This window comes from Dermacentor variabilis, chromosome 7 (assembly GCF_050947875.1).
Source record: "Dermacentor variabilis isolate Ectoservices chromosome 7, ASM5094787v1, whole genome shotgun sequence".
Classification (NCBI taxonomy): Eukaryota; Metazoa; Arthropoda; class Arachnida; order Ixodida; family Ixodidae; genus Dermacentor; species Dermacentor variabilis.
Window position 1 is genome coordinate 92,183,997 of NC_134574.1, and position 21,688 is coordinate 92,205,684.

The 21,688-nt window shown below is 49.5% G+C and overlaps 1 protein-coding gene across 1 annotated transcript in view; it reads right to left on the reverse strand.

Annotated features, from left to right (window-relative positions):
• The window catches only part of LOC142588737 (uncharacterized), an 83,411-nt gene that overhangs the window by 40,849 nt on the left and 20,874 nt on the right, over nucleotides 1-21,688 (reverse strand). The window contains exon 3 of the mRNA XM_075700554.1: nucleotides 11,539-11,749. Within this exon, the coding sequence (XP_075556669.1) occupies nucleotides 11,539-11,749 (211 nt within the window). The remainder of the gene's footprint in view (nucleotides 1-11,538; nucleotides 11,750-21,688) is intronic.

Genomic DNA, 21,688 nt, shown 5'->3' on the forward strand with positions numbered 1-21,688 from the left:
AGCGGCCAACCTGGCCGCTGGTTATGACGGGAAACGCCGTATGAAAAGCTTTAGACGCGAAACATGCACAATCTCTGTGCCACGGCAGCGGCCCTCCAAAGGCGGAACAACTGGAGTGACACGTTAGTTAACTGGCGAAGTCTGGTCCCAAACAATGTAGGGTTCAATAAAACGGGACTGAAATTTCTCGCACAATCCAGGAGCGCGAACTGGGGTCCACAGTAACACTTCGTCTCCAGGGTGGAAGGAAACGACACGGTGAGATGCATGATTTTGTGGTCTTCTTGGCTGGCGTTGGTGTTCAGGCGGACACGTTGGCAACGTCGGGCAATGCGCGAAACGAACTGCTCACACACTGATGTGGACGCAGGCACGGGGACACCTAAGAAAGAAACGCCGAGGATAGTGATCGGTTCGCGACCATACACAAGGAAAATTGCGAGTATACCGTAGGGCGTTGCAAGGCCGTGTTCTATGCGAAATTGACGAATGGCAGAATGAAATACCAATTGGTGTGGTCAGGGTTGATGTACATGGATATCAAGTCGGACAACGTGCGATGAGAGAGCTCTGTGAGACCATCACTTTGAGGGTGGTAGCTGGAAGTCGGTTTATGGATGGTATTGAACGCACGGATGTCATCGTCGAGAAGTTTGGAGAGAAAGGTCCTGCCGCGGTCACTCAAAAGGACACATGGGGCTCCGTGCCGTAAAAAGATGGCTTCGAAGAAAAAGGCTACAACCTCCTCGGCGGATCACAAAGATAGTGCGGCCGTTTCAGCGTACCGTGTCAAGTGGTCTACAGCTGTGACGATCCATCGTGTACCGCCAGTGGTTAAGGGTAGCGGTACATATTGGTCGATACCAACGACTGCGAAAGGAGCTTCAGGACACAGGACAGGTTGAAGCAGTCCAGCCGGAGGTGAGGTCAATCGGTTGCGGTGTTGGCAGAGCGAACAGGAAGCCACATATTTGGCTACGCTGGTTGCAAGTCCAGGTCAAGAGAAGCGGCTGCAAATTAGCTCGTAGGTCTTATGGAAACCAAAGTGACCGGCAGTGGGATCGTCGTGAAAGGTCTCCAATATCTGGGCCCGAAGTGATCGGAGAACGACAGGAACCCAACAGTGTCCTTCGGGATAAAACACGTACCGTTATAATATTGAATTTTCGATCTTGAAGTTCTTCAACTGCCGACGGAGCCGAGCTCAGGGTGTGCCAGATGATCCGCGAATACGTTCCATAAGGGAGTGGCAGTAGGAGTCATTACGTCGGCTAGAAGCAAACGTATGAGAATGGCTGGATGGGAGCCGGTCGAGAGCAGCGATCGAAGGGAATGCAGGCGACGCGCCCTGCGGTTTCCTCACGGAAGGCGGTAAGCAAGCCGCGTTTGAAGACGGTGGTAGGGGACAACGAGAGAGAGCATCGGCATCCCGGTGTTCCATTCCAGACTTGTAGGTGACGTCGAAGTCGTATTCTTGTAAATGAACTATCCAACGGCCGAGACATCCCGTTAAATACTTTAGCGTCGCCAACCAGCACAAGGCGTGGTGATCAGTAACGACCGTAAAGTGGCGGCCGTGCAGATAAGGCCGAAATTTTAGGACGGACCAAACAACGGCGAGACACTCTTGCTCGGCAATAGTATAATTTTTCTGTTCAGCTGTTAGCGTGCGACAAGCGTATGCAACTGCACGTTCTTCAGACTTTTGCTGACGTTGGAGAAGAACAGCGCCGATACCGTGTACACTGGCCCCAGTATGTGGAAGAGTGGGTGGGATGTTCTCGAAATGACAAAGCACAGGTTCGGACGTCAGGGCACGCTTGAGGGCGTCAAAAGGCGTTTGGCATTCGTGCAACCATATATAGGGAGCTCAAGAAGGAAGGCGTTGATGCAGCGGCACCGCAATGGTGGAAAAGTTACGTATGAAGCGCCGGAAATACGAAGCTAGAACAAGGAAGATGCGCAAGTCTTTGGTGCGTTGAGGCCTGGGGAAGTGGAGGACAGCGGTAATCTTGTCGGGGTCGGGTCGAAGGCCCTCCTTGCTGAAAAGGTGTCCGAGCACTTTAATGGTCTTGCTGGCGAAGTGGCACTTTTTGTAGTCAGCTGAAGGCCAGCAGCTGAGAGGCATGTCAGGACTTCGTCGGGGCACTACAAGTGCTGATGGAAGGTCGACGAAAATATGATGATGTCGTCAAGGTATCATAAGCAAGTCTGCCACTATAGCCCCCGTAGTACGGTGTAAATCATCCATTGAATTGTGGCGGGGGCACCGGCCGTGGTTGCTCAGTGGCAAGGGTGTTGGGCTACGGAGCACAATGTCGCGGGATAGAATCCCGGCCACGGTGGCCATATTTTGATGGAGGCGAAAGGCGATAACACCCGTGTTCTTAGATTTAGGCGCACGTTAAAGAACCCCAGGTGGTCAAAATTTCCGAAGTCCTCCACTAGAGCATGCTTCATAATCGGAAGGTGGTTTTGGTCCGTAAAACCCCATAATATTTTTAAATGTGGCGGGAGCATTGCACAGGACGAGAGGCATAACGTTAAATTCGTTAAGTCCATCGGGTTCCGCAAAGGAGGTTTTCTCCTTGTCTGCTTCGTGCATGGGGATCTGCCAGTATACGGAGCGTAGATCAAGGCAGGAGAAATACTCCACACCTTGTAATAAATCTAACGCATCATCGATTTGGCGCAGTGGATAGACATCTTTGCTGGTTATATTGTTCAAGGCACGGTAGTCTGCACAAAATCGCACTGAGCCGTCTTTCTTACGCACCAAAACGACAGGTGGCGACCAAGGGATTGCGGAGGGGCGGATTATGCTACGTTTCAGCGTTTTGCCAATCATGGCATCGATGATCGGGCATTGAACGGAAAAAAAAACGCGTTATGGCCGCTGGCGCACGATGAAAGTTCCGTTTGTGTGTATGCGATGAGCCATCGCAGAAGTCTGTCCCAGAAAAGAAGAGTGGACGTCGAAAGAGTCTTTATGCTGGGGCAACAACATCAGTAACTCCCCCATCTGTGCTGTGGCGTTAGATGGAAGCTGATGGCATTAGCGCGAAGAGAAGCAGGGACTACATATATATATATATATATATATATATATATATATATATATATATATATATATATATACATACACAGTAAACTTTCAGTTGTACGAACGTCGCTTTATCGAATATTTCAGAATAACAAACTTTTTAAAAATGCCCGGTAGTTTCCTTCTAGATTCTGTGCAAAAATGTTTCCGTTGAACACATTTCGGAACAGTCGATATTTCAGTTTAACGAACTCGCTCAGAGGACCAAGGCATATTTTTATGGTCAGAACCGATGCCCGCCCCCATCAAACCACCGCTCCAGCGGCAATGTAACGTCGCTGGCGCTACAGCGCCCCTGGGGCAAAGCGGCGGCGCGGAAGAAGAAGGGCAACGAGGCATGACCTCCGAGATCGCCCGCATAAAACAAGCAAGCATGTAATCTCCGAGGCCACGAACAAGGTAGCATCGCTGGCGCTTACAACGCAGCCAGAGCAAAGCGGCGATCTGTCACACCCCAAACCACGTGGTGTGTTTTTTTCCGACCGGCTACTCGTGGCATGGTCGTCGTCTGTTTCTTTCGAAGAAGGGAAGAAGACGAAGAAGAGACGAAGAGGCAACTGCCGAGCCGGTTTCAAGCCCTATAACTCTAGCTGAGGTTGTAGGGTACATTGGAAAGTTGAGAGACTGTGTTTCAACAGCAAGCTGTTACAGAAGTGTACAAAAACATTGACTCTTTGCACCGTTTTGTTACTTCCTGTGCTTTAAAAGTACAAGTGCAGAAGATTATATATTTTTTCTAAGTGAGAAAGGCAGCATTATAACCTTGTACTTGTTGATATGTACAAATTCCATTTCACACATTTCTAACACTACGGATGCCATGTCTTTTGCTCCATGAATTGCACTTCAAACTTTTGACTCTGCATGCCATGTCTTATGTTGGTCTAGTGAATATTCAGTTTAGTGAACGTTCAGTTAAGTGAACTATGACCTTCGGTCCCTTGAAGTTCACTCAAGTGAGAGTTCACTGTATATATATCTATAGCTGTGGGTCGTTGTGAAACAGCAGTAGTCGAGGTAAGCACAGAGACAGGCTGAGTGTCCAAGACGCAGATGAGAACGGCGCCTTAAGAAAGCAGGACTGGCTCAGTGGCCGTGCCGTTGGTGAAGCGAAGAAGGTTGGGTGCCAGAGCAATCCCTTTTATTAAGCAACGGGCTGACGGTAAAACTAAAACGTCACCATTGGAAATGTCAGAGTTACCTACAAAGAGTTGTTCGCGGTCAGGTGGCACCATACAATCGTCAGCAGTTCGTAAGCGAAGGCGCGGTTCGTGTCCGTTGTCGGAATTGTCGGTCTCTGTATAACCACCCTAGTATAAGCATGTGAGCACAGGAAGTCAACACAGCGAACTGGATATGGTGGCGTATCCCATCCATCGAAACTCTAATGGTGCATTGCACCGATCGCCGAATAACAATATTATTTGCACGACGAAGAAGAACTACACAGTGAGGTGTAGTAATTTTGCGTGGACGAGAGCACAAGCTAGCGTGAATAATAGAAATAGCTGCTCCCGTATCAATCCATGCCAGGACTGGTGCACCTTCTACAGACAGGAATAAAGTATTGGCCGGGCACGCTTGGGGAATTGTAGTCTGTGCGAGCCATGCAGCTTTCCCCCAAAAAACTGCACCATCTAGTTTTCCAATCGGTAGTCAGGGGTGCGGCTGACCGGTTGATGTCGAGGGTAGGAGAGGGGGGGGCAGCGGCGGTGCCCTGGATGGTAGTTGCGAGACGCTACGGGAGGTGGAGAAAGTGAGCGTGCGGAGAGCCGGCCCTGGTAAGTACTCGGAGGAAGCAATGGCTCTCTCATAAATATCGTAGCCACGGCGTTCGTCGTGTGGTCATCTTCGGTAAAAACGCGATATGTGCCCGCGAATGCCGCAATAATAACAAATGGGGCGGGGCGTAGGCCGGGTAGTGTAAAATGCTGTGGCAGAAAGACGCAGTGGTAGAGTCTCCAGAAGGGGGGGGGCAGTAGCAGGAGGAGGAGGCGCTGTCCGAACGAACGCTGGTTGCATAGCCGCAACCTGAGCAAACGAGGTGGATGGCGAAGGAGGGCCACAGCTCGCAGCGCAGTCACGGAGGACAGCTCCTCTTTGATGATGTCGCGCAGGCCAGGATCGGAAGGCTGAGGCTGGGGAACAGGAGGACTGAGCAGGCCATACGCTTGGAGCTCTTCGCGTATGAAAGCCCGAATCACCATACGCAGGTTGGTATCCAACAAAGGAGGCGCGTCACCGGTGACAGGTTGTAAACGGATGGCCTGCAGTGCGTCCAGGTGTTGACAAGTCGCGATCACACCGTTAACGATATTTGGATTCTTGATCGCCAGTGCGTCGAAAGCGACGTGGGCAATGCCTTTAGGACATGATGAACACGATCACATTCCGTCATGGTGGCGTCAACATGGCGACAAAGGGCGAGGACGTCCTCGCTATAAGAGGTGTATGTTTCCCCGTGAAGTTGAATGCATGCATCAAGCTTTTTGTTGGCGACCTGAGAGCGGGCGTTGGGAGCGCCAAAGATCTGCCGAAGCTGGTGTTTGAATGCCGCCCAGTGAGGCAAGATGCTCTCTTGGTTGAGAAACCAAGTGCTGGCAACGTCAGTGAGGTAGAATGCGACGTTGTGGAGCTTGTGCATATCATCCCAGCGGTTAGACTCACTCATGTGGTCATAATTGTCCAGCCAGTCGTCAACATCGTCACTACGAAGACCAGCGAACATGGTCGGATCGCGCTGCCGCGTGCTGACGGTCCATGAAGGAACGGCCGGTGGGTCAGAGAGTGTGACGCAGGAGGCTCCTTGGGCCATCCTGGCAGAAAAGTGAATCAAGCGGCGCCCTGAACGAAGCTCCAGGGAAGCTCGAAGGCGTAGAGGACCAAGGGAACGAACGCAACCTCCATCAGCTGCGAGACAGCTGGTGAGCTGCAACGGTTTATTTCGCAGGTCGCGCGCTGAAGACGATGACGCTGGCCATGATGAGGAATATATACAGATAAAAAGATAAAGGGTTCATATAATGCTCAGAATTTCTTCTTCAGTGTATATAAATAAATAAATATATATATATATATATATATATATATATATATATATATATATATATATTTATTTATGTACACTGAAGAAGAAATATAAGCCCTACGTTCAATAAGCAGAGTATATTTGACTGACTTTTCGGCTGGTGGACCTGCCTTTGTCAAGGCGAGACTTCCGCTAAACTCGACGAAATCGCACTACGGCCGCCGGCAAGTTACTGTGCTCGGTCCCCTCACCGACTTGTCCGGTGTTTGTTCTGATCCGGAGAAAGTTCGCGCGGTCAAGTATTTTCCTTTGTCCACGAGCGCAACCAAAGTTCGAAGCTTTGTAGGTCTCTGCTCCTGCTTCCACAGACTCGTGAGAACTTTTGCTGACCTCGCACGCCCTCTAACGGAACTTCTTCAGAAAGGCGCGACTTTTGCCTGGCGTCTCGACGAAGCCATTGCATTGGCTGAGTTCACGACGCGACTCAGGTCGCCACCGATGCTCGGTCAGTTCGACGTATCCGCCACAACTGAGGTTCACGCAGACGCCAGCGGCCACGGTATCGGCACTGCTCTGGCACAACAACATCGTTATTGCCACCGTGTGATTGCGCATGCTAAACGTCTTCTGTCACCAGCCCAACGCAATTGCTCAATCACCGAACGTGAGTGTCTCGCCTTCATTTGGGTGCTAGGTAAGTTTCGCGCCCAGCTCTATGGACGGCCTTTCAGGGCTATCACCGATCGCCACGCACAATGCTGGCTTTCGTCTCTAAAAGATCCAGCAGGATGTCTCGGTCAGTGAGCTTGACGGTTCTAAGTCTCTTACAGAGTGATCTCTCAGACAGACCGACTCTATGAGGAAGCTGACTCCTTGTCACGCCATGCAGTAGAACGACGACAGTTGCCTAAAACAAGCGAGTCAACTTGCGTGCACGTGCCTACCGCGTTTGGTGACATCGCCAATGAGCAACGACCCAACCCTTACCTGTGAGACATCATTCTCAGCCTGACGCACTGCTCACTTACCCCTCTTCGCATATGTTTGGGCTTCAAGATGGCATATTGTACGGTTACAACATCCACCGCGATGGCCCTGAACTGATACTGGTCAGTCCCCAACATATGCGTAAGACTGCACTGGCACAGTTGAATGATGTCCCAACCGCTGGTGATCTGGGAGTCTCAAAAACATATGATAGTGTTCGGCGTCGTTTCTGTTGGCCCGGTATTTATTCTCCCATTTACGTGATGTTGCCTCCCAAAAATCATGTCAGCACCGCGAAAAACCAGCAGCCCTACCAGCTGGCCGTCTTCAGCCCATTTAAATATCATCTGCGTCATTCCTTCTGATTGGTCTTCATCTCCTTAGCCCTTTTCCTCTATCGCTTGGTGGGAACAAGCAGGTAGCAATTGCTACGGACAATACCACCTGGTATGGGATACGCGGGCTCTCCCTACCGGTTGGACAACCGACGTCGCTGTCTTCTTTCTCCATGCTGTGGTACTTCACCACGGCGTTCCCCGAAACTGCTTACCGAACGGGACTGCTACTTTCTCTCACTGGTTGTCCAGGGCATTTTGCACGCCTTCGCTACGAATTGCAAATTTGCAAACGGCGTATAAGCCTCAGACAACGACCTCACAGAGCGGCTCAATTGACCTTCACAGAAATGCTCGGTATGTGCGTCCCTACCAACCACCGTTACTGGGATACCACTCTGCCTTTCATCACGTTCCCCTACAATACGCTCCGCCATTATTCTGCTGGCTCTTGTCCATTTTTTTCTGTTCTATCGACGAGACCCTATACTGACGTTTCACCCTAACCTCCCAGCCGTTCCAGATACAACGCAAGCATATGCGCGAGATGCCATATCTAAAGCTACCGAGGCTCGCGAGGTCGCACGCCTGCGCCTGATCACTTCCCAAGAAAACCAACGACGCAAATAATGAGCTCGTCACCGTAATGCCCCCATTAACCTTGGTGACATAGTGCTTCTTTGGAAACCAGCACGGCGAATTCGACTATGTGGGAAGCTCATTTCGTACTACTTAGGCGCATACCGTGTCTTTCGTCAAGTGACAGACGTGAGTTACGAAGTACAGCAGGCATCTCTTTCCAGCAGTGAAGCGCCACCTCTGCCAAGTGAGTCCCGGCGGAAGACTTACGCGGAAACATTACTGGCCCCGCCCAAGCTTTCGCACCTACTTATGTTGCATCACCAGTCGCGTTGCAATCGGCGCAAGCTGCTCCGACAACTCCGCTACTGTACTTCGACGACCGCCGAACGCCCGCGAGGAAATCAGAGGTTTGCCGAGCACCCGACCGACGACCGCTGTGCTACCATTGCGGCGAAGCTGGTCATGTGTATCGCGAGTGCCCCTATCGACGACTCGGCCTGCGGGGTTTTTCCATCGATTCACCTCGACCTAGGTTTGGCCAGAGACCTTCCGGCATCGCAGAATTCATCGAGCAGCAGCGCAGGCCGGGCACCTCGCAGCGGCAGTAAAGCTCACCCTCTTTGCGGCGATATTTCCCTGCTCGTGATACCACCTCGAGGACGACGCAAGGGAGATCACCAAGTCCACGCCGGGAAAACTGACGTCACCGACCTTCCGAGGCGGGGCCGCTGATACTCGACGCGCTGAAGACCTCGTATCATGCCGACCGCAAAATAAAAACACGACGACGCCAGAACGAGTTCCCGCCAAGAAGATTTCACTGGACATAGCTGTGTTGATCGACGGCAGAAAAATGAGTGCACTTGTAGATACCGGCACCGATTACTCCATTCTTAGTGGCAAACTGGCGAGGGTTCTGAAAAAAGTTACGTTGCCCTGGAATGGGGCACCTGTTCGCAGGGCAGGTGGCCACGTCGTCACACCACTTGGCTTATGCACGGCGAGAGTAGAAATTCGCGGTGCTGCTTTTCTGGCTACTTGTCTGGTTCTACGCGAGTGTTCCCGCGATTTAATTCTTGGGAGGGACTTTCCCCGAGAATATGGTGCCATTATTGACCTCCGCGAGCGCTCCATCACTTTCTCGACGCAAACGGCAACAACACAGACCGACGCCGTCGGACACAGATCCGCACTTCGCGTTTCGGACGACAGCATCACGATACCGCCGCGTGCGAGTGTTATGGTTCTTGTCAAGTCCGACGAGTTACAAGACGGTGAAGCCAATGTAGAAGGCAACATTTCTATGTTGCTGACACAAGGTATTTGTGTAGGGCGAAGCCTTGTGGAACTTCGTGATAGCCAGGCAGCGGTCTTCGTTACCAACTTTACCTTTGAGCATCGCCACATTTTTCGTGGCACTACCGTCGCCTACGCCAAACCATCAACGGACATCGTTGGGTGCTTTGCTTCTGAAGTGGACACAGACGACAGTTCGCTCAGAGACATCGATATATACTCCAAGCTTACGGATGATTAAAAGAACGCACTGCAGGAACTCATGAACGAATTCCGCGCGTGCTTCACTTGGTCTACTAAGGTGGGCCAAGCGCCGATCACGAAGCACCGAATAACGACATCCGCCGACGCACGCCCATCAAACAACAGCCTTATCGTGTCTCACCGAAACAACGTGGGACAATTCAAGCCGAAGTCGAGGAGATGCTAGATGATGGTGTCATTCAGCCTTCGGACAGTCCGTGGTCGTCCCCGGTCATTCTGGTCAAGAAAAAAAGACGGAACGCTTAGTTTCTGTGTTGATTATCGACGCCTCAACGATGTCACCAAGAAAGATGTGTACCCACTACCGCGTATTGATAACTCTTTAGACAGGTTGCGGCGAGCTAAGCATTTCTCGTCTCTCGATCTAAAGAGCGGTTACTGGAAAATTAAGGTAGGTGAACGAGACCACGAAAAAACTGCTTTCGTCACTCCAGATGGCCTTTAAAAATTCAGGGTAGTTCCTTTCGGGTTCTGTTCGGCATCAGCAACTTTCCAGCCGTTCTCGCTGGTCTGAAGTGGCAAACCTGCCTCGTCTACCTCGACGACGTGGTTGTTTTCTCGGCGACATTTGACGACGACTTGAAACGACTGCGGCAAGTTCTCGAAGTCATCCGATCGGCGAACCTCACCTTTAAGCCTCAGAAGTGTCACTTCGGGTACAAGGAGCTTATGTTTCAGGGACATGTGGTCAGCGTGGAAGGCGTTAGCCCCTATCCCGCGAAAACTGCCGCTGTAGCGTTCATGGGGTTATTTTCGGAGGCTAACCCAGATTTTGAATTTGTTCCGGCGTTGGCACCTCGTTCACAGGGTGTGCGAAACATGCCCTGCACATTTTATATCACGCCCAGCATAAAAATTATGATGGGCTATGCTGATATTTTGAATGTGGTATCCACTCCACTAAAATGTTCATTTTTCTATAGCCCGGCGAGCCATTGTGATGATTACCTAGACAAGCACAAATGCCTCAAAAAGTGAGAGTGAATTTGATTGATGTGATAGCTCAGTGGCGGTACACTTTGCGGGTTTCTCGACATTCCCTAGGTGAATAGATTCGGTTTTTGCGCAACACAATAAAGTTTAAACGTACTGTGCAAACATCTAGTATTTTACAACATATAACCTTAAGCTGCTACAAAACGTTTCAAATAAATCGCAATCTTTGAACAACTTCATGAAACCAAATAACAGCCTTCTTGAAGAAATTTAGCAGGTGTTTACTGAAATGCAGCGGCACATGACGTGCCTGCAGCTCGGCGTGGAATTCCGGCGCTTCCACTCAGCAAAATCATAGCCATTGAGATCTGTCAGGCAATCTTGCGTGAATATATATTCCCATGGGTCTCCCAGGGGACTTTGCTGTAGCAGTGCTAGAGGGTTCCGCAAGTTCGGAAGGAAGCGCGTGAGATTTGTTCTGCCGAATTATGCTACATTCAACCGTCGCTAAGACATGTTTCCACAGCACCTATATTGTGAGCTGGGATGCAATTTGATTTATGCGGAACGTTTGGGACACCAGGCAACAGTTGGCAGCCGACAGTGGTACATCTAAATTTTTGCATTTATGCCTTTGCAAATATTTCGCTATTTGTTGCGCATTAGAGAGAGAGAAAAGCAAATGAGAGAAAGGCAGCGAGGTTAACGAGAAAAAAAGCCTCCGGTTTCCTATCCTGCACTAGGGGAAGGAAAATCGGAAGAGGGAAGGGAGAGCTCGGACAAAAAGAAAGGCGTGAGAAAAAGTCAGTGAAGTGGGGCAGTGCAATTTCCGCTGCGAAACATGTAGTGAAATACTGTAGTGGCACAGATACAATTGTAGTGATCCACTTCTGTCACTTTTTCAAACCTCCAAAAGAAAGTATATGGTATATTTTCTCAAATTATAATTTTATGATTTTGATCACAGAATAGTGAATTTGCGCATACAATAGCAGACCCACACTTACCCTGAAATTATGAAGCTCACCATCGATTTGAATAGCCAAAGAGAAATAATCGCCTTGTTTAATATTATTTGTCACAAATTGGTCAGAAATATCTGCGTTGTGTGTGTAACCAGACACGCTTGGACGACCCCCTCGAGCTTCTGCTCTGATTACATAATAGGACGGATTAATGGAGGCCCATCCAACTTGCACTACAGTGTCTGACTGAAGTCTGAAAAAAAAAATATAGGTACTTATCACGCTGTTCATATGAATTCTGTTTTGTTTTAAAACACGCCGAAATGAATGTACTGGAAAGAAGTTCAAGAACAGTCTCCAACTGCATGTATAAATTCATAGCTGCACATTTGAGTAAGCGCCCCCCGATGTAAATGAAACGGGGGTGCTAGGCCCGAGGCCCAGAGTTTCGGGAGCACTGTTGACGCCCCTCTTACTTCGCAGAGCTACTCGAGCGAAATTTTGGACAACGTGCCCACCTCGCTTTCGCAGATGCTGATCGTGTGTTCCAGCGTGACCTTTCGCCGGTGCACACTGCGAAAATTGTGAAAGAGCACCTAAAAACTCTCCGGGTCGATCTGCTCTCCTGGCCGGCCAAGGGCGCTGACATGAACATATTCGAAAATGCGTGGGGCTGCATAAAAGCAGCCATGGTGGAACACCCTATTCATTCGGCATGAGCGGATGAGCTGTGGGTAGCCTTTTCATTTGTTGGGCATGTTGGTAAACTGACTTGGAAAGCATATTTAGCGCCAGCGAACAAGGTCAAAAGGGTGGCGGGGGGGGGGGGGGGGGTGTCGTCTCCCTTCTGTCCTTGTTCGCTGGCGCTAAATATGCTTTCCATGTGGGTAGCTGTTTGCCAAGTGTGGGAGCATCTTAGAGCAATAACTTTGTACCTGCCCTGTACTCTTCCCTACTGTTTAGAATGGCAGCAGTTGTTGCTGCAAAAGCGAATAAGAGAAAATAATAAAGAAGATGATACAGCAATAATTTCTAATTTACAGCTGTTACTTTTCTACATCTTTCATTCTTTTGTGACAAGTGCACAAAATAAAAGTTCAGATGTACGCGTTTCCTAGCTCGTTTTCTGCATTTTGAGATGAAAAACCCGAGAGAAAGAAAAAGAAAACTAAGTAATGATTTCCAGCTAATTAGCGTAAAGCTAAGAATCAGGAACACACCACTTAAACTGGAAACATCTCGATTTTGCTTACAGTGATAATTCGGTCACCGCCGAGGAAACAGCTGGCAGACGACAAGCGAGCGCTCCGATGACGTGATGCGCGGGAAGGGAACCTACACTCGCAGCGCATGCGCACATGTATTGTGAGTCGCCGCTTAACTGCGGTTGTAGTATCGAAAGCCACGCGCTCCCGTGTCCACGCTCAAAAAGATTGCGCCTGTATGCGACATGTGTATTAGACTAATTTATAATTTAATAACGATGGAACGCTCTCCTCCTCTTCCGTCGGGATTGGATTGGCGTGGCTCATTACGTGCTTGTGCTCGCATTTCCGAGCACTGATTGTTCTGTGCCTTGTTTCCGCACTGGGCTTTCAACAGATCACTCGTCGTTCCTTCTGTTTCTTCTGCGTAGAATTGGTGCGGCTTCTTAACTGCTTGCACTCGCATTTCCGATCCCGCGTTTGCGCGCCTGATTTTCACACTGGGCAATCAATAGATCGCTCGTTCCTCACAATAAATTCAAGACTGCGGGACGAAGTGGGATGCTGGCTAGCGTACAAGTGGTTTGCCACGCACCTACCGTGTAAGCACGCAGCAATGCCGAAAAACACTCATACAAGTAAGGGGTTAGACAAATATGCTTTATTCTCTTTTACTTTGTGGTGCATCTTCCTACTGGGTAGCCCCGAGCAATCCATGGCTTCTAACAAACGCAAGAAAGATTCTGTGCAGAGCACGTGGCCATAAATTAATTACCACATCCGTGTGAGTTGAGACTGCAGTAGTGGTGCAGTTACCCTGTACCCGCCACTAAGGAGGTGGAGCTTCACTTCTTGACAATAACTTTATATTTTTGCATGTGCGTTCCCACGATCGGGTCCACAAAATTCAGGCTGTGATTGACTTTCTCCCAATCCAGATTCATACTCGTCCAGTTAGCAGCCACAAAATTTTGCATATAGTTGTGAGCAGTCCACTCTTTCTGTGAACAATGGTCCCCAGTTGACCCTTGGCTGCAGAAATGGGGCCTAGGGTCACCGAATTTTGTCGGTCGATCTTGAAAAGTCACAGCTCGTCCTTGTTAGCGCAGATCGTGCCGAAAACGCATGGTCCACGATCTGCGGTGCCGCTGTAATTCTTGGCGTTCGGCGGAAGGTTGTTGCCCGGCATCCGGCGACCTGGATAGTACTTTTGTCCACCGCGAAGACAGTACTCGTCAATAGGTCAGGGTCAAACTTACGCTTTTGCTCACGCAGTACTTGAGTCAAATCACTTGCCGCGTAGAGAGGTCGACGGCCGAGGCGGTCTGTGTTGATTCGGTGCCAATTCAGTGAAGTGGCACCGTGTGGGTTGCCCCAACTGCTTTCGGCACCTGTTGCACCTGCAGGACGCACGATCTCCATTCTAAGTCTTCCGATATAGTGTGACCACTTCGCAGGTTTGTCGGTCCATGTTGAAACCTGGGTCCTTGTAGGTGCCCGAGTACTCCGATCACGCCACTGGACTGGGCATGGCCCAGGTTCGCGGTGCACGCACAACGCTTGAAGCAGCGGGGAGCCGAAGCGATCGCACGAACCCTTACTCCGCAGCCCAGTCACACCAATTTGCTCGGAAAGGCTAATTTGGCTGCCACAGTGTCTCCGCAGATGTGGGTCTATTACTCGTTACACAGCCAGCGAACTGACGTTGTGAAAAGTAGAAAGTTACATTGAAACACTATGTCACTCAAGTAGGTGAACAGGTCTATGCCGTGATATTGACTGTTTCTGCCACTGGAAGCGATAAGACGGGTTGCTGCTGCTGCAGCCATGTTCCCGAGTTCACCTTGGGATGGCTTGGCGATGTTATAATTGAGCACGTGTTCGACTATTAAACAAAATCATCAGCAGCGCTCAGAGAGCGCGGCGCAGTCTTCACATAAATTTGTCTGTGCAAATAAACATATGAATGTGTACGCCAATGTTGCGTTGCTACCAGACTACACCAGGAAGGTGACAGGGTCATGTCTTAGACGCAAGGACACCAGCACTGCACCTAACATACCATGTTGGTTCATGCCACCAAGCACACTGGGCGGACGCTGTAAAATCAGTAAATTGATTGGTTACCTAATTTCGCGATGTCACAATTTGCCCAACTCAGCTTGCCTAATCCTGGCTCGTCAGCAGAGGAAAAAATTGAGCGCATACCAAGGCAACAGTTATATTAGCGATGAGATGGTTCCGAGAACTATATCCTCTCACTGGATTCAGTTTATTATTGATACAGCACCTATTGGCAAATATAATAGGATGCCCAACCCTTTCAACTTTTTATTAGTACAGCGAATACCATCATCTAAAGTCACCTTCAAACACCTTCAAAACGGCAGAATGTCACGTCCTTTATTTAGAAAGCGATATATTTATTACATTCTAGTGTTTCGCATGGCTGCCTGCTTACTGCGTGCTAGGTGTTTTTTGGACAGCTGCGGTTTGGGCAGGTATGTTTGCGGACATATATACGAAGAATATATTAAACTACCATAGAAGGGAAGTATATGAGCCTCTTGTTGGTGAACAAGCCAGCAGACAATATTATCAATACTTATTTCCTTGCTTCCTCTATAAAACCTGGACATTAATTGGCGACTATCAGGCATTCGTAACCTACACCATTTCGTTCACTGCATGGTGGACTATATTCACCACTTTCTGGGATATACATTAGTCTCTTTGACTTACGCAATAAGCAATCGCGTATTCGTTTTTAGACAATCCTATAGAATGCGCGTTTTCTATTGCAGTTCATAAATGAAATTTGGAACCTCATATCAGCTCACAAATATTTTTAACACACCCACTCCCTCACGTATTAATTTACATTTCGGGGATGAATAATTTATCAAGGGTTTCTTTTTGCCATTCGACATCTGTTACTTAGAAAGGGGCCGTTCAAGGCAATTATTCCAGAGTGCGTATGGAGCAGTGCGACATCAGTGGTGGATAGTACCTGAATCATGCCCCAGACGTGTGGTACTTTGCACGTATGTGCCATCACCATTCTTACCTCAACCATCGTGACTCTGTCGCATAGTGTTACTATAAAGGACGCGGCAGAAAACTGAATGGCAGAAGCCTATTGTTTTAATGAATGAACTTGGGCCCACAGAAACAAGAGACACTCAAAGCACAATCACAATAGCGAACATACTCAGCGATCGCTGAAATCTGATTGCGTGTCAGGCGCACTAGCTTTTATGCATGAGTCTTCGAAGCTTCTAGAGTAATCACTGGTGCCCATGTGTCTTTCAGCGAGTACTGTACAATTCCCGTCGCTCATACAATGAGATTGTGCAAGCTTTGGTGACAACAAAAAAGGATAGAGCCATCGACAACACACGAGAAACTCAGCAACGTGCAGGCGCACCCTGCGCTCACAGATAAGGTTCTCAATTTGCTAGCCCGGGAAAAGCGGTCACCCAAGAAAGATAAACAAGCATAAGTGCCAATGCCCCCTGTGAAAAAGCATCGTGCTGATGCTAGAAGCAGAAAAGGCCGAAAAACAAAAGCATACTTATTATAAAGGGAAAATAACAACAAAGAAACCAAGTTTACAGCAATAAAATCCAGGGAAAGCAAATCCAAAGTTCAGGTATGCAAACTTCCAAAGTGCATTACTGCTTGTTGAACGGCTGAAGTCGCACAACGTGAAATATTTCTGGTCACGAGCGGCGCCGCATTTATTGGGAAATGCCATCTGGCACGACCTCATAGTCGAATGCGCCAATGCGTTGGATGATCTTGTAGGACCCGAAATCGTGGTGCAAAAGTTTCTCGCTAAGTCCTCGTCGGCTTATCGGGGTACAAACCCAAACACCGTCGCCGCGCTTGTACGCGACATAGTGCTTGTACCCGCGCTTGTACCCGACATCTATTAGCAGCCAATAGCCGTCAATATTGACTGCTAATAGATAGGCGCACAAAGCACTGTCATCGGTGATGTACTGAGCACCACAATCAGTGAAACCCAGCGAGGTACAGCCATGCGACCGCGCTGCATTGGCATTCCCCTAATGGACAAAGAATGGGCGGAGTATTGTCAAGACTGACTTCATCGAGAATAGCGCTGCAGCCGCCCTAGCAGTGGTTCACCGTATGAACTACATTCGTCGGTGCCACCCTCTAGAACGTACCCGCTTGTAAGCTTTCGCCTCTCTTCCGGCACACACGGCAAAAACTTTTTGCTGGAATGACACCGAGCCCACCGAAGACCATCGGAAAATTTCTTCACGAGGCCACCATCATCTAGAAAACATTGGAAATAAGGAGCAGACAATTACACCACTGCAGCAACACAACATACTATACCAGAGTTTAATCACTGGGCACATACAACCTGCGTTTACGACAAGAGCTTCATAAGTTGATCACTCCGATGTAGCCACAAATAGCATCCATTGCTCACATCATCCCTCAAGATGTTCACCAGTCGCATAGAGCTTCCACTTGATCCGGCCTCAGCCGAAAGCGATGCCTGACGTCGTCGTATCCCACTGTCAGGCTCTTCTTTCGCGCGAAACCGCGGTAGCGTCGCAGTTACGCTGTTCACCACCGCAGCCGCCAGTTTGCCCTCCAGTCGCCTTGCGCAGCTACCAAAGGAAGAATTATGTATGGCATGCTCCAAGCTACTGCTACCACCGCCGGTGCTCATGCCGCGACTTCAGACTGCGAGGCTTTGCCGTCAAAGCACCACGTCACGATCTTGGTGAGCGGTCACGTTGCATCACTGACTACCTCGCCTCAACATAGTGGAGACCCGACGTCCTTCGCGTTCGCCGTCGCTAGGACGCCATCTGTCGCAGCTGCACCAACCGTACACTAGCCTAGCCCGTGTACTGTCCGTAAGCCCATACCCGGAAAACAAAAAGCAGCAACCGATGGAGGTGTGGTAGCCGCACATCGAAATGACGAAGACACTTCGCCGTCAACAGTAACGCTTTAGGATCAATTTGGACGATGCAGAAACGACACGCAGCCATCACGACGAAGCTTGGAAGCCAAGAACACGCCTACAAGAAACGACCTGATGGCCCCACGCACCAGCGGCAGGTCAACGCGACGCAGCCGTGATCTGATACCAAGACTTAACTGCAAAGCAAGACAAATACCTGCAGGCCTCGACGTCCGTCTCCACGGTCTTGAAGTCACCGCGCTTGTATACTAGAGCAGAATATCCCGTAATCAGTGGATTATTCATCGCAAAGTTGAAGAAAGCCAAGGCTGCATGGGAGGGCCATCAAATTTGGACAGCTGAAAGACACCTCCTAAAATCGGCCGGAATCTGAATAGCAGGAACTACAGTACCCGACTAGACCTAATCTGCGACATTCGTTGTCCTGCAACAGTGCTGGTGAGACGCAATTCTTGACATGGACTTATTGAGCCAACCCGACGCATTCGTCGGCCTGACGTCAAACTCCCTAACGCTGTCCACTGATCAAGCGGTAGCGACGGAGAGGTCTTGCAATGTTGTTGAGGGCTAAGTCAGCATCCCGCCTCCTTCCATCATTGTGAATTCCCTCGGGAACGAGACACCGTGTAGCAGAAGGCATCATCAAGGGGCGACCAATGTCAATTGCTCGACCGTGAAATTTGGGTTGAAAGAGGGATCGCGCGAACAGACAGAAGTAAGCGAAAGTGATGCTGACAAACATTAGCCAGGAGTTCCAGCCCAACAACCAGGGCCCGACAGGCGCATACATGGAGGAATATGTGGAAACCGTTTGTGCACTCGGATTCTGCCGCATCTGCTCAGACGAACATAGTTCCGGAGCAGACATTTTGGCTCCGGAACTACGTATTTATCGATTCGGCTCTGCAACGATAAATACTTCTCGTTTATAGGTATCAAGACTGGCTACTGGCAAATAGAAGTCGACGAGAGGGATTGCGAATAGCCCGCCTACATCATGACAGATGACCTTTGTGACATGAAGGTCATGTCATTTGGTCTGTGCAAAGCGCCTGCAACGTACCAGCGCGTCAGAGATACGGTGTTAGAAGGATGGAAGTGGCAGACCTGTCTTGTTTACTTGGATGGCGTCGTCGTCTTCGCCGGAAATGTACGGTCACCTTAGGCGGCTTGCGACAGTACTAGAGGTCATGAAGTGTTCAAGGCTCACTCTGAAGTTAGAAATGCGCGGCTTCGCTTACGATCAGCTCTTGATCCCGGCCGAGGTCATCAGCAAATCTGGAGTCTGTCCCGACCCGTAGAAGACAGCTTAGACCGCGACGCAGTGCGCAGATTCCTTGGCATGTGTTGCTTATACAAGATCTTTGTGAATGTATTTTGACGCATCACTCTGCCGCTGACACATATCAATATACACAATGTCGAGTTCAAGTGGTTAACGCCGCCAGCGAACGCATTTTAAAAACTGAACGTACGCGTGCATTAGTCGTCCGTAATCGCGCACTTCGACAAGGACGCGGATGCAGAAATCTATACTGACGCCACTAGCCTAGGCCTAGGTTCCCTCCTAGTCCAGAAGAAAGACGGACTTCAGCGGGTGATAACGTGCGCTAACCAGTCGTGTTCAATAGCAGGAGCACATATTTTACAACCGAAAAGGACTGCCTGTTCATTATTTAGGCTACAGTGGAATTCCACCGCTCCCTGTATGGCAGGCCATTCAAAGTCGCCAGCGACCATCACGCGTTAAGTTGGCTAGTGAAATTAAAGGGCCCTTCTGGAAGCCCGGGCCAGTGGAGCCTCTGACTATAAAAATATGACATCAGTGTGATCTGGAGGTGCGGACGAAAACACTCTGACGCCGACTGCCTGTCTTGCGCTCCCATGGACCCGCCAACCCGCACTAAATAAGATAGGACCGCCTCTTTAGGTACAATAACTGGAGATGAAATTGCAGTGCAACAGGGAGCGCCCCCAGCAATCAGAAGCCTTGCTGAGCAGTTGCAAGGAAAGACCGACGTTGTCTCGAGGGTATTTAGGCGCGGATTATCTTCCCTTTTCAGACGAAAGGACGTCGTGGTGATGAAGAAACCGCAGGACTCTAGTCAGAAATGCTGCACGCCCTGTGCAAAGATGAGACAGCCCGGGCACTCCGGCTTTGCCGTACGCTTGAAAAAATACGAGATGGGTACTATTTGCCGCGCCTGATCGCCGACGTCACCCGTTACGTCGAAACATGTCGAGACTGCCAGCGGAACAAGGCAACACCTGCGCGGCCGATGGGATGAGCCCATCGAGATTTGTTCGGGCCCTTTCCGAGGTCAACATCAGGAACAAGTGAATCGTCGTGGCTGCCGACTACCATACCCACTACGCTGAAACGAAAGCTCTCACTAAAAGTAGTGCTGTCGAAGTTGCTGAATTCTTTGTCCAGAACAACCTGCGGCAATACGATGCCCCCAAACTCCTCATCACCGACAGAGGGATGGCCTTGACTACTGAGCTCACACAAACCATTTTGCCAGGACAACTGCCTCACACCCGCTGACGAATGGTTTTACGGAGCGCCTGACCGAGACCATCGCCAACATGCTCGCAATGTACGTCGACGTTGAACACAAGAAGTGGGAGACCGTCCTGTGGTGCGTAACCATCACTTGCAACACGGCGGTGCAAGAAACACCGAAGATCACGCCTTTCAAGCTGTTTACGGCAGGAACCCTACGAAGACTCTCGACGCCAACGCAGCCGTACGTCACCGACGAAGATAATCTCGACGTCGCAGCCTATTTGCAACACGCCAAAGAAGCCCGACAGTTCGCCCACCTGCGCATCAACAACCAGCGCGATACCCATAGCCGATACTAGAATCTTGGATGGCGCTATTTCGGGTACAAGCGCGGCGACCGTGTTTGGGTTTGTACCCCGATAAGTCGACGAGGACTTAGCGAGAAACGTTTGCACCGCGATTTCGGGTTCTATTAGATCATCCAACGCATTGGCGCATTCGACTATGAGGTCGTGCCAGACGACATTTCCCAATAAATGCGGCACCGCTCGGGACCAGAAATAGTTCATGTTGTGCGACTTCAGCCGTTCAGCAAGCACTAATGAACTTTGGAAGTTTGCATACCTGAACTTTGAACTTGCTACGTTTGGAATTTGTTGTTCGAACTTGATTTCTTTGTTGTTTTTTCCCTTTAAAATAAGTATGCTTTTGTTTTTGCGTCTTTTCTGTTTGTAGCATCAGCACGATGCTTTTTCACAGGGGGCATTGGCACTTGTGCTTGTTTATCTTTCTTAGGTGACCACTTTTCACGGGCTAGCAAATGGAGAACGTTATCTGTCAACGCAGGGCGCGACGGCACGTTGGGGAGTTTCTCGTGTGTTATCGATGGCTCTATCCTTTATTTGTTGTCACCAAAGCTTGCACAATCTCATTGTATGAGCGACCGAAATTGTACAGTACTCGCTGAAAGACACATGGGCCCCAGTGATTACTCTAGAAGCTTCGAAGACTCATGCATAAAAGCTAGTGCGCCTGACACGCAATCAGATTTCAGCTATCACTGAGTGTGTTCGCTATTGTGATTGTGCTTTCAGTGTCTCTTGTTTCTGTGGGCCCAAGTTCTTTCAACAAAACAATAAGCTTCTGCCATTCAGTTTTCTGTTGCGTCCTTTATAGTCACACTATGTGACATAGTCACGTTGGCTGAGGTAAGAATGGTGATGGCACATACGTGCAAAGTGCGACACGTCTGGGGCAGGATTTAGGTACTATCCACCACTGATGTCGCACTGGTCCATACGCACTCTGGAATAATTGCCTTGAACGGCCCCTTTCTAAGTAACACTTGTCGAATGGCAAAAAGAAACCCTTGATAAATTATTCATCCCCGAAATGTAAATAAATACGTGAGGGAGTGAGTGTGTTAAAAATATTTGTGAGCTGATATGAAGTTCCAAGTTTCATTTATGAAATTCAATATATCATGCGCACTCTACAGGATTGTCT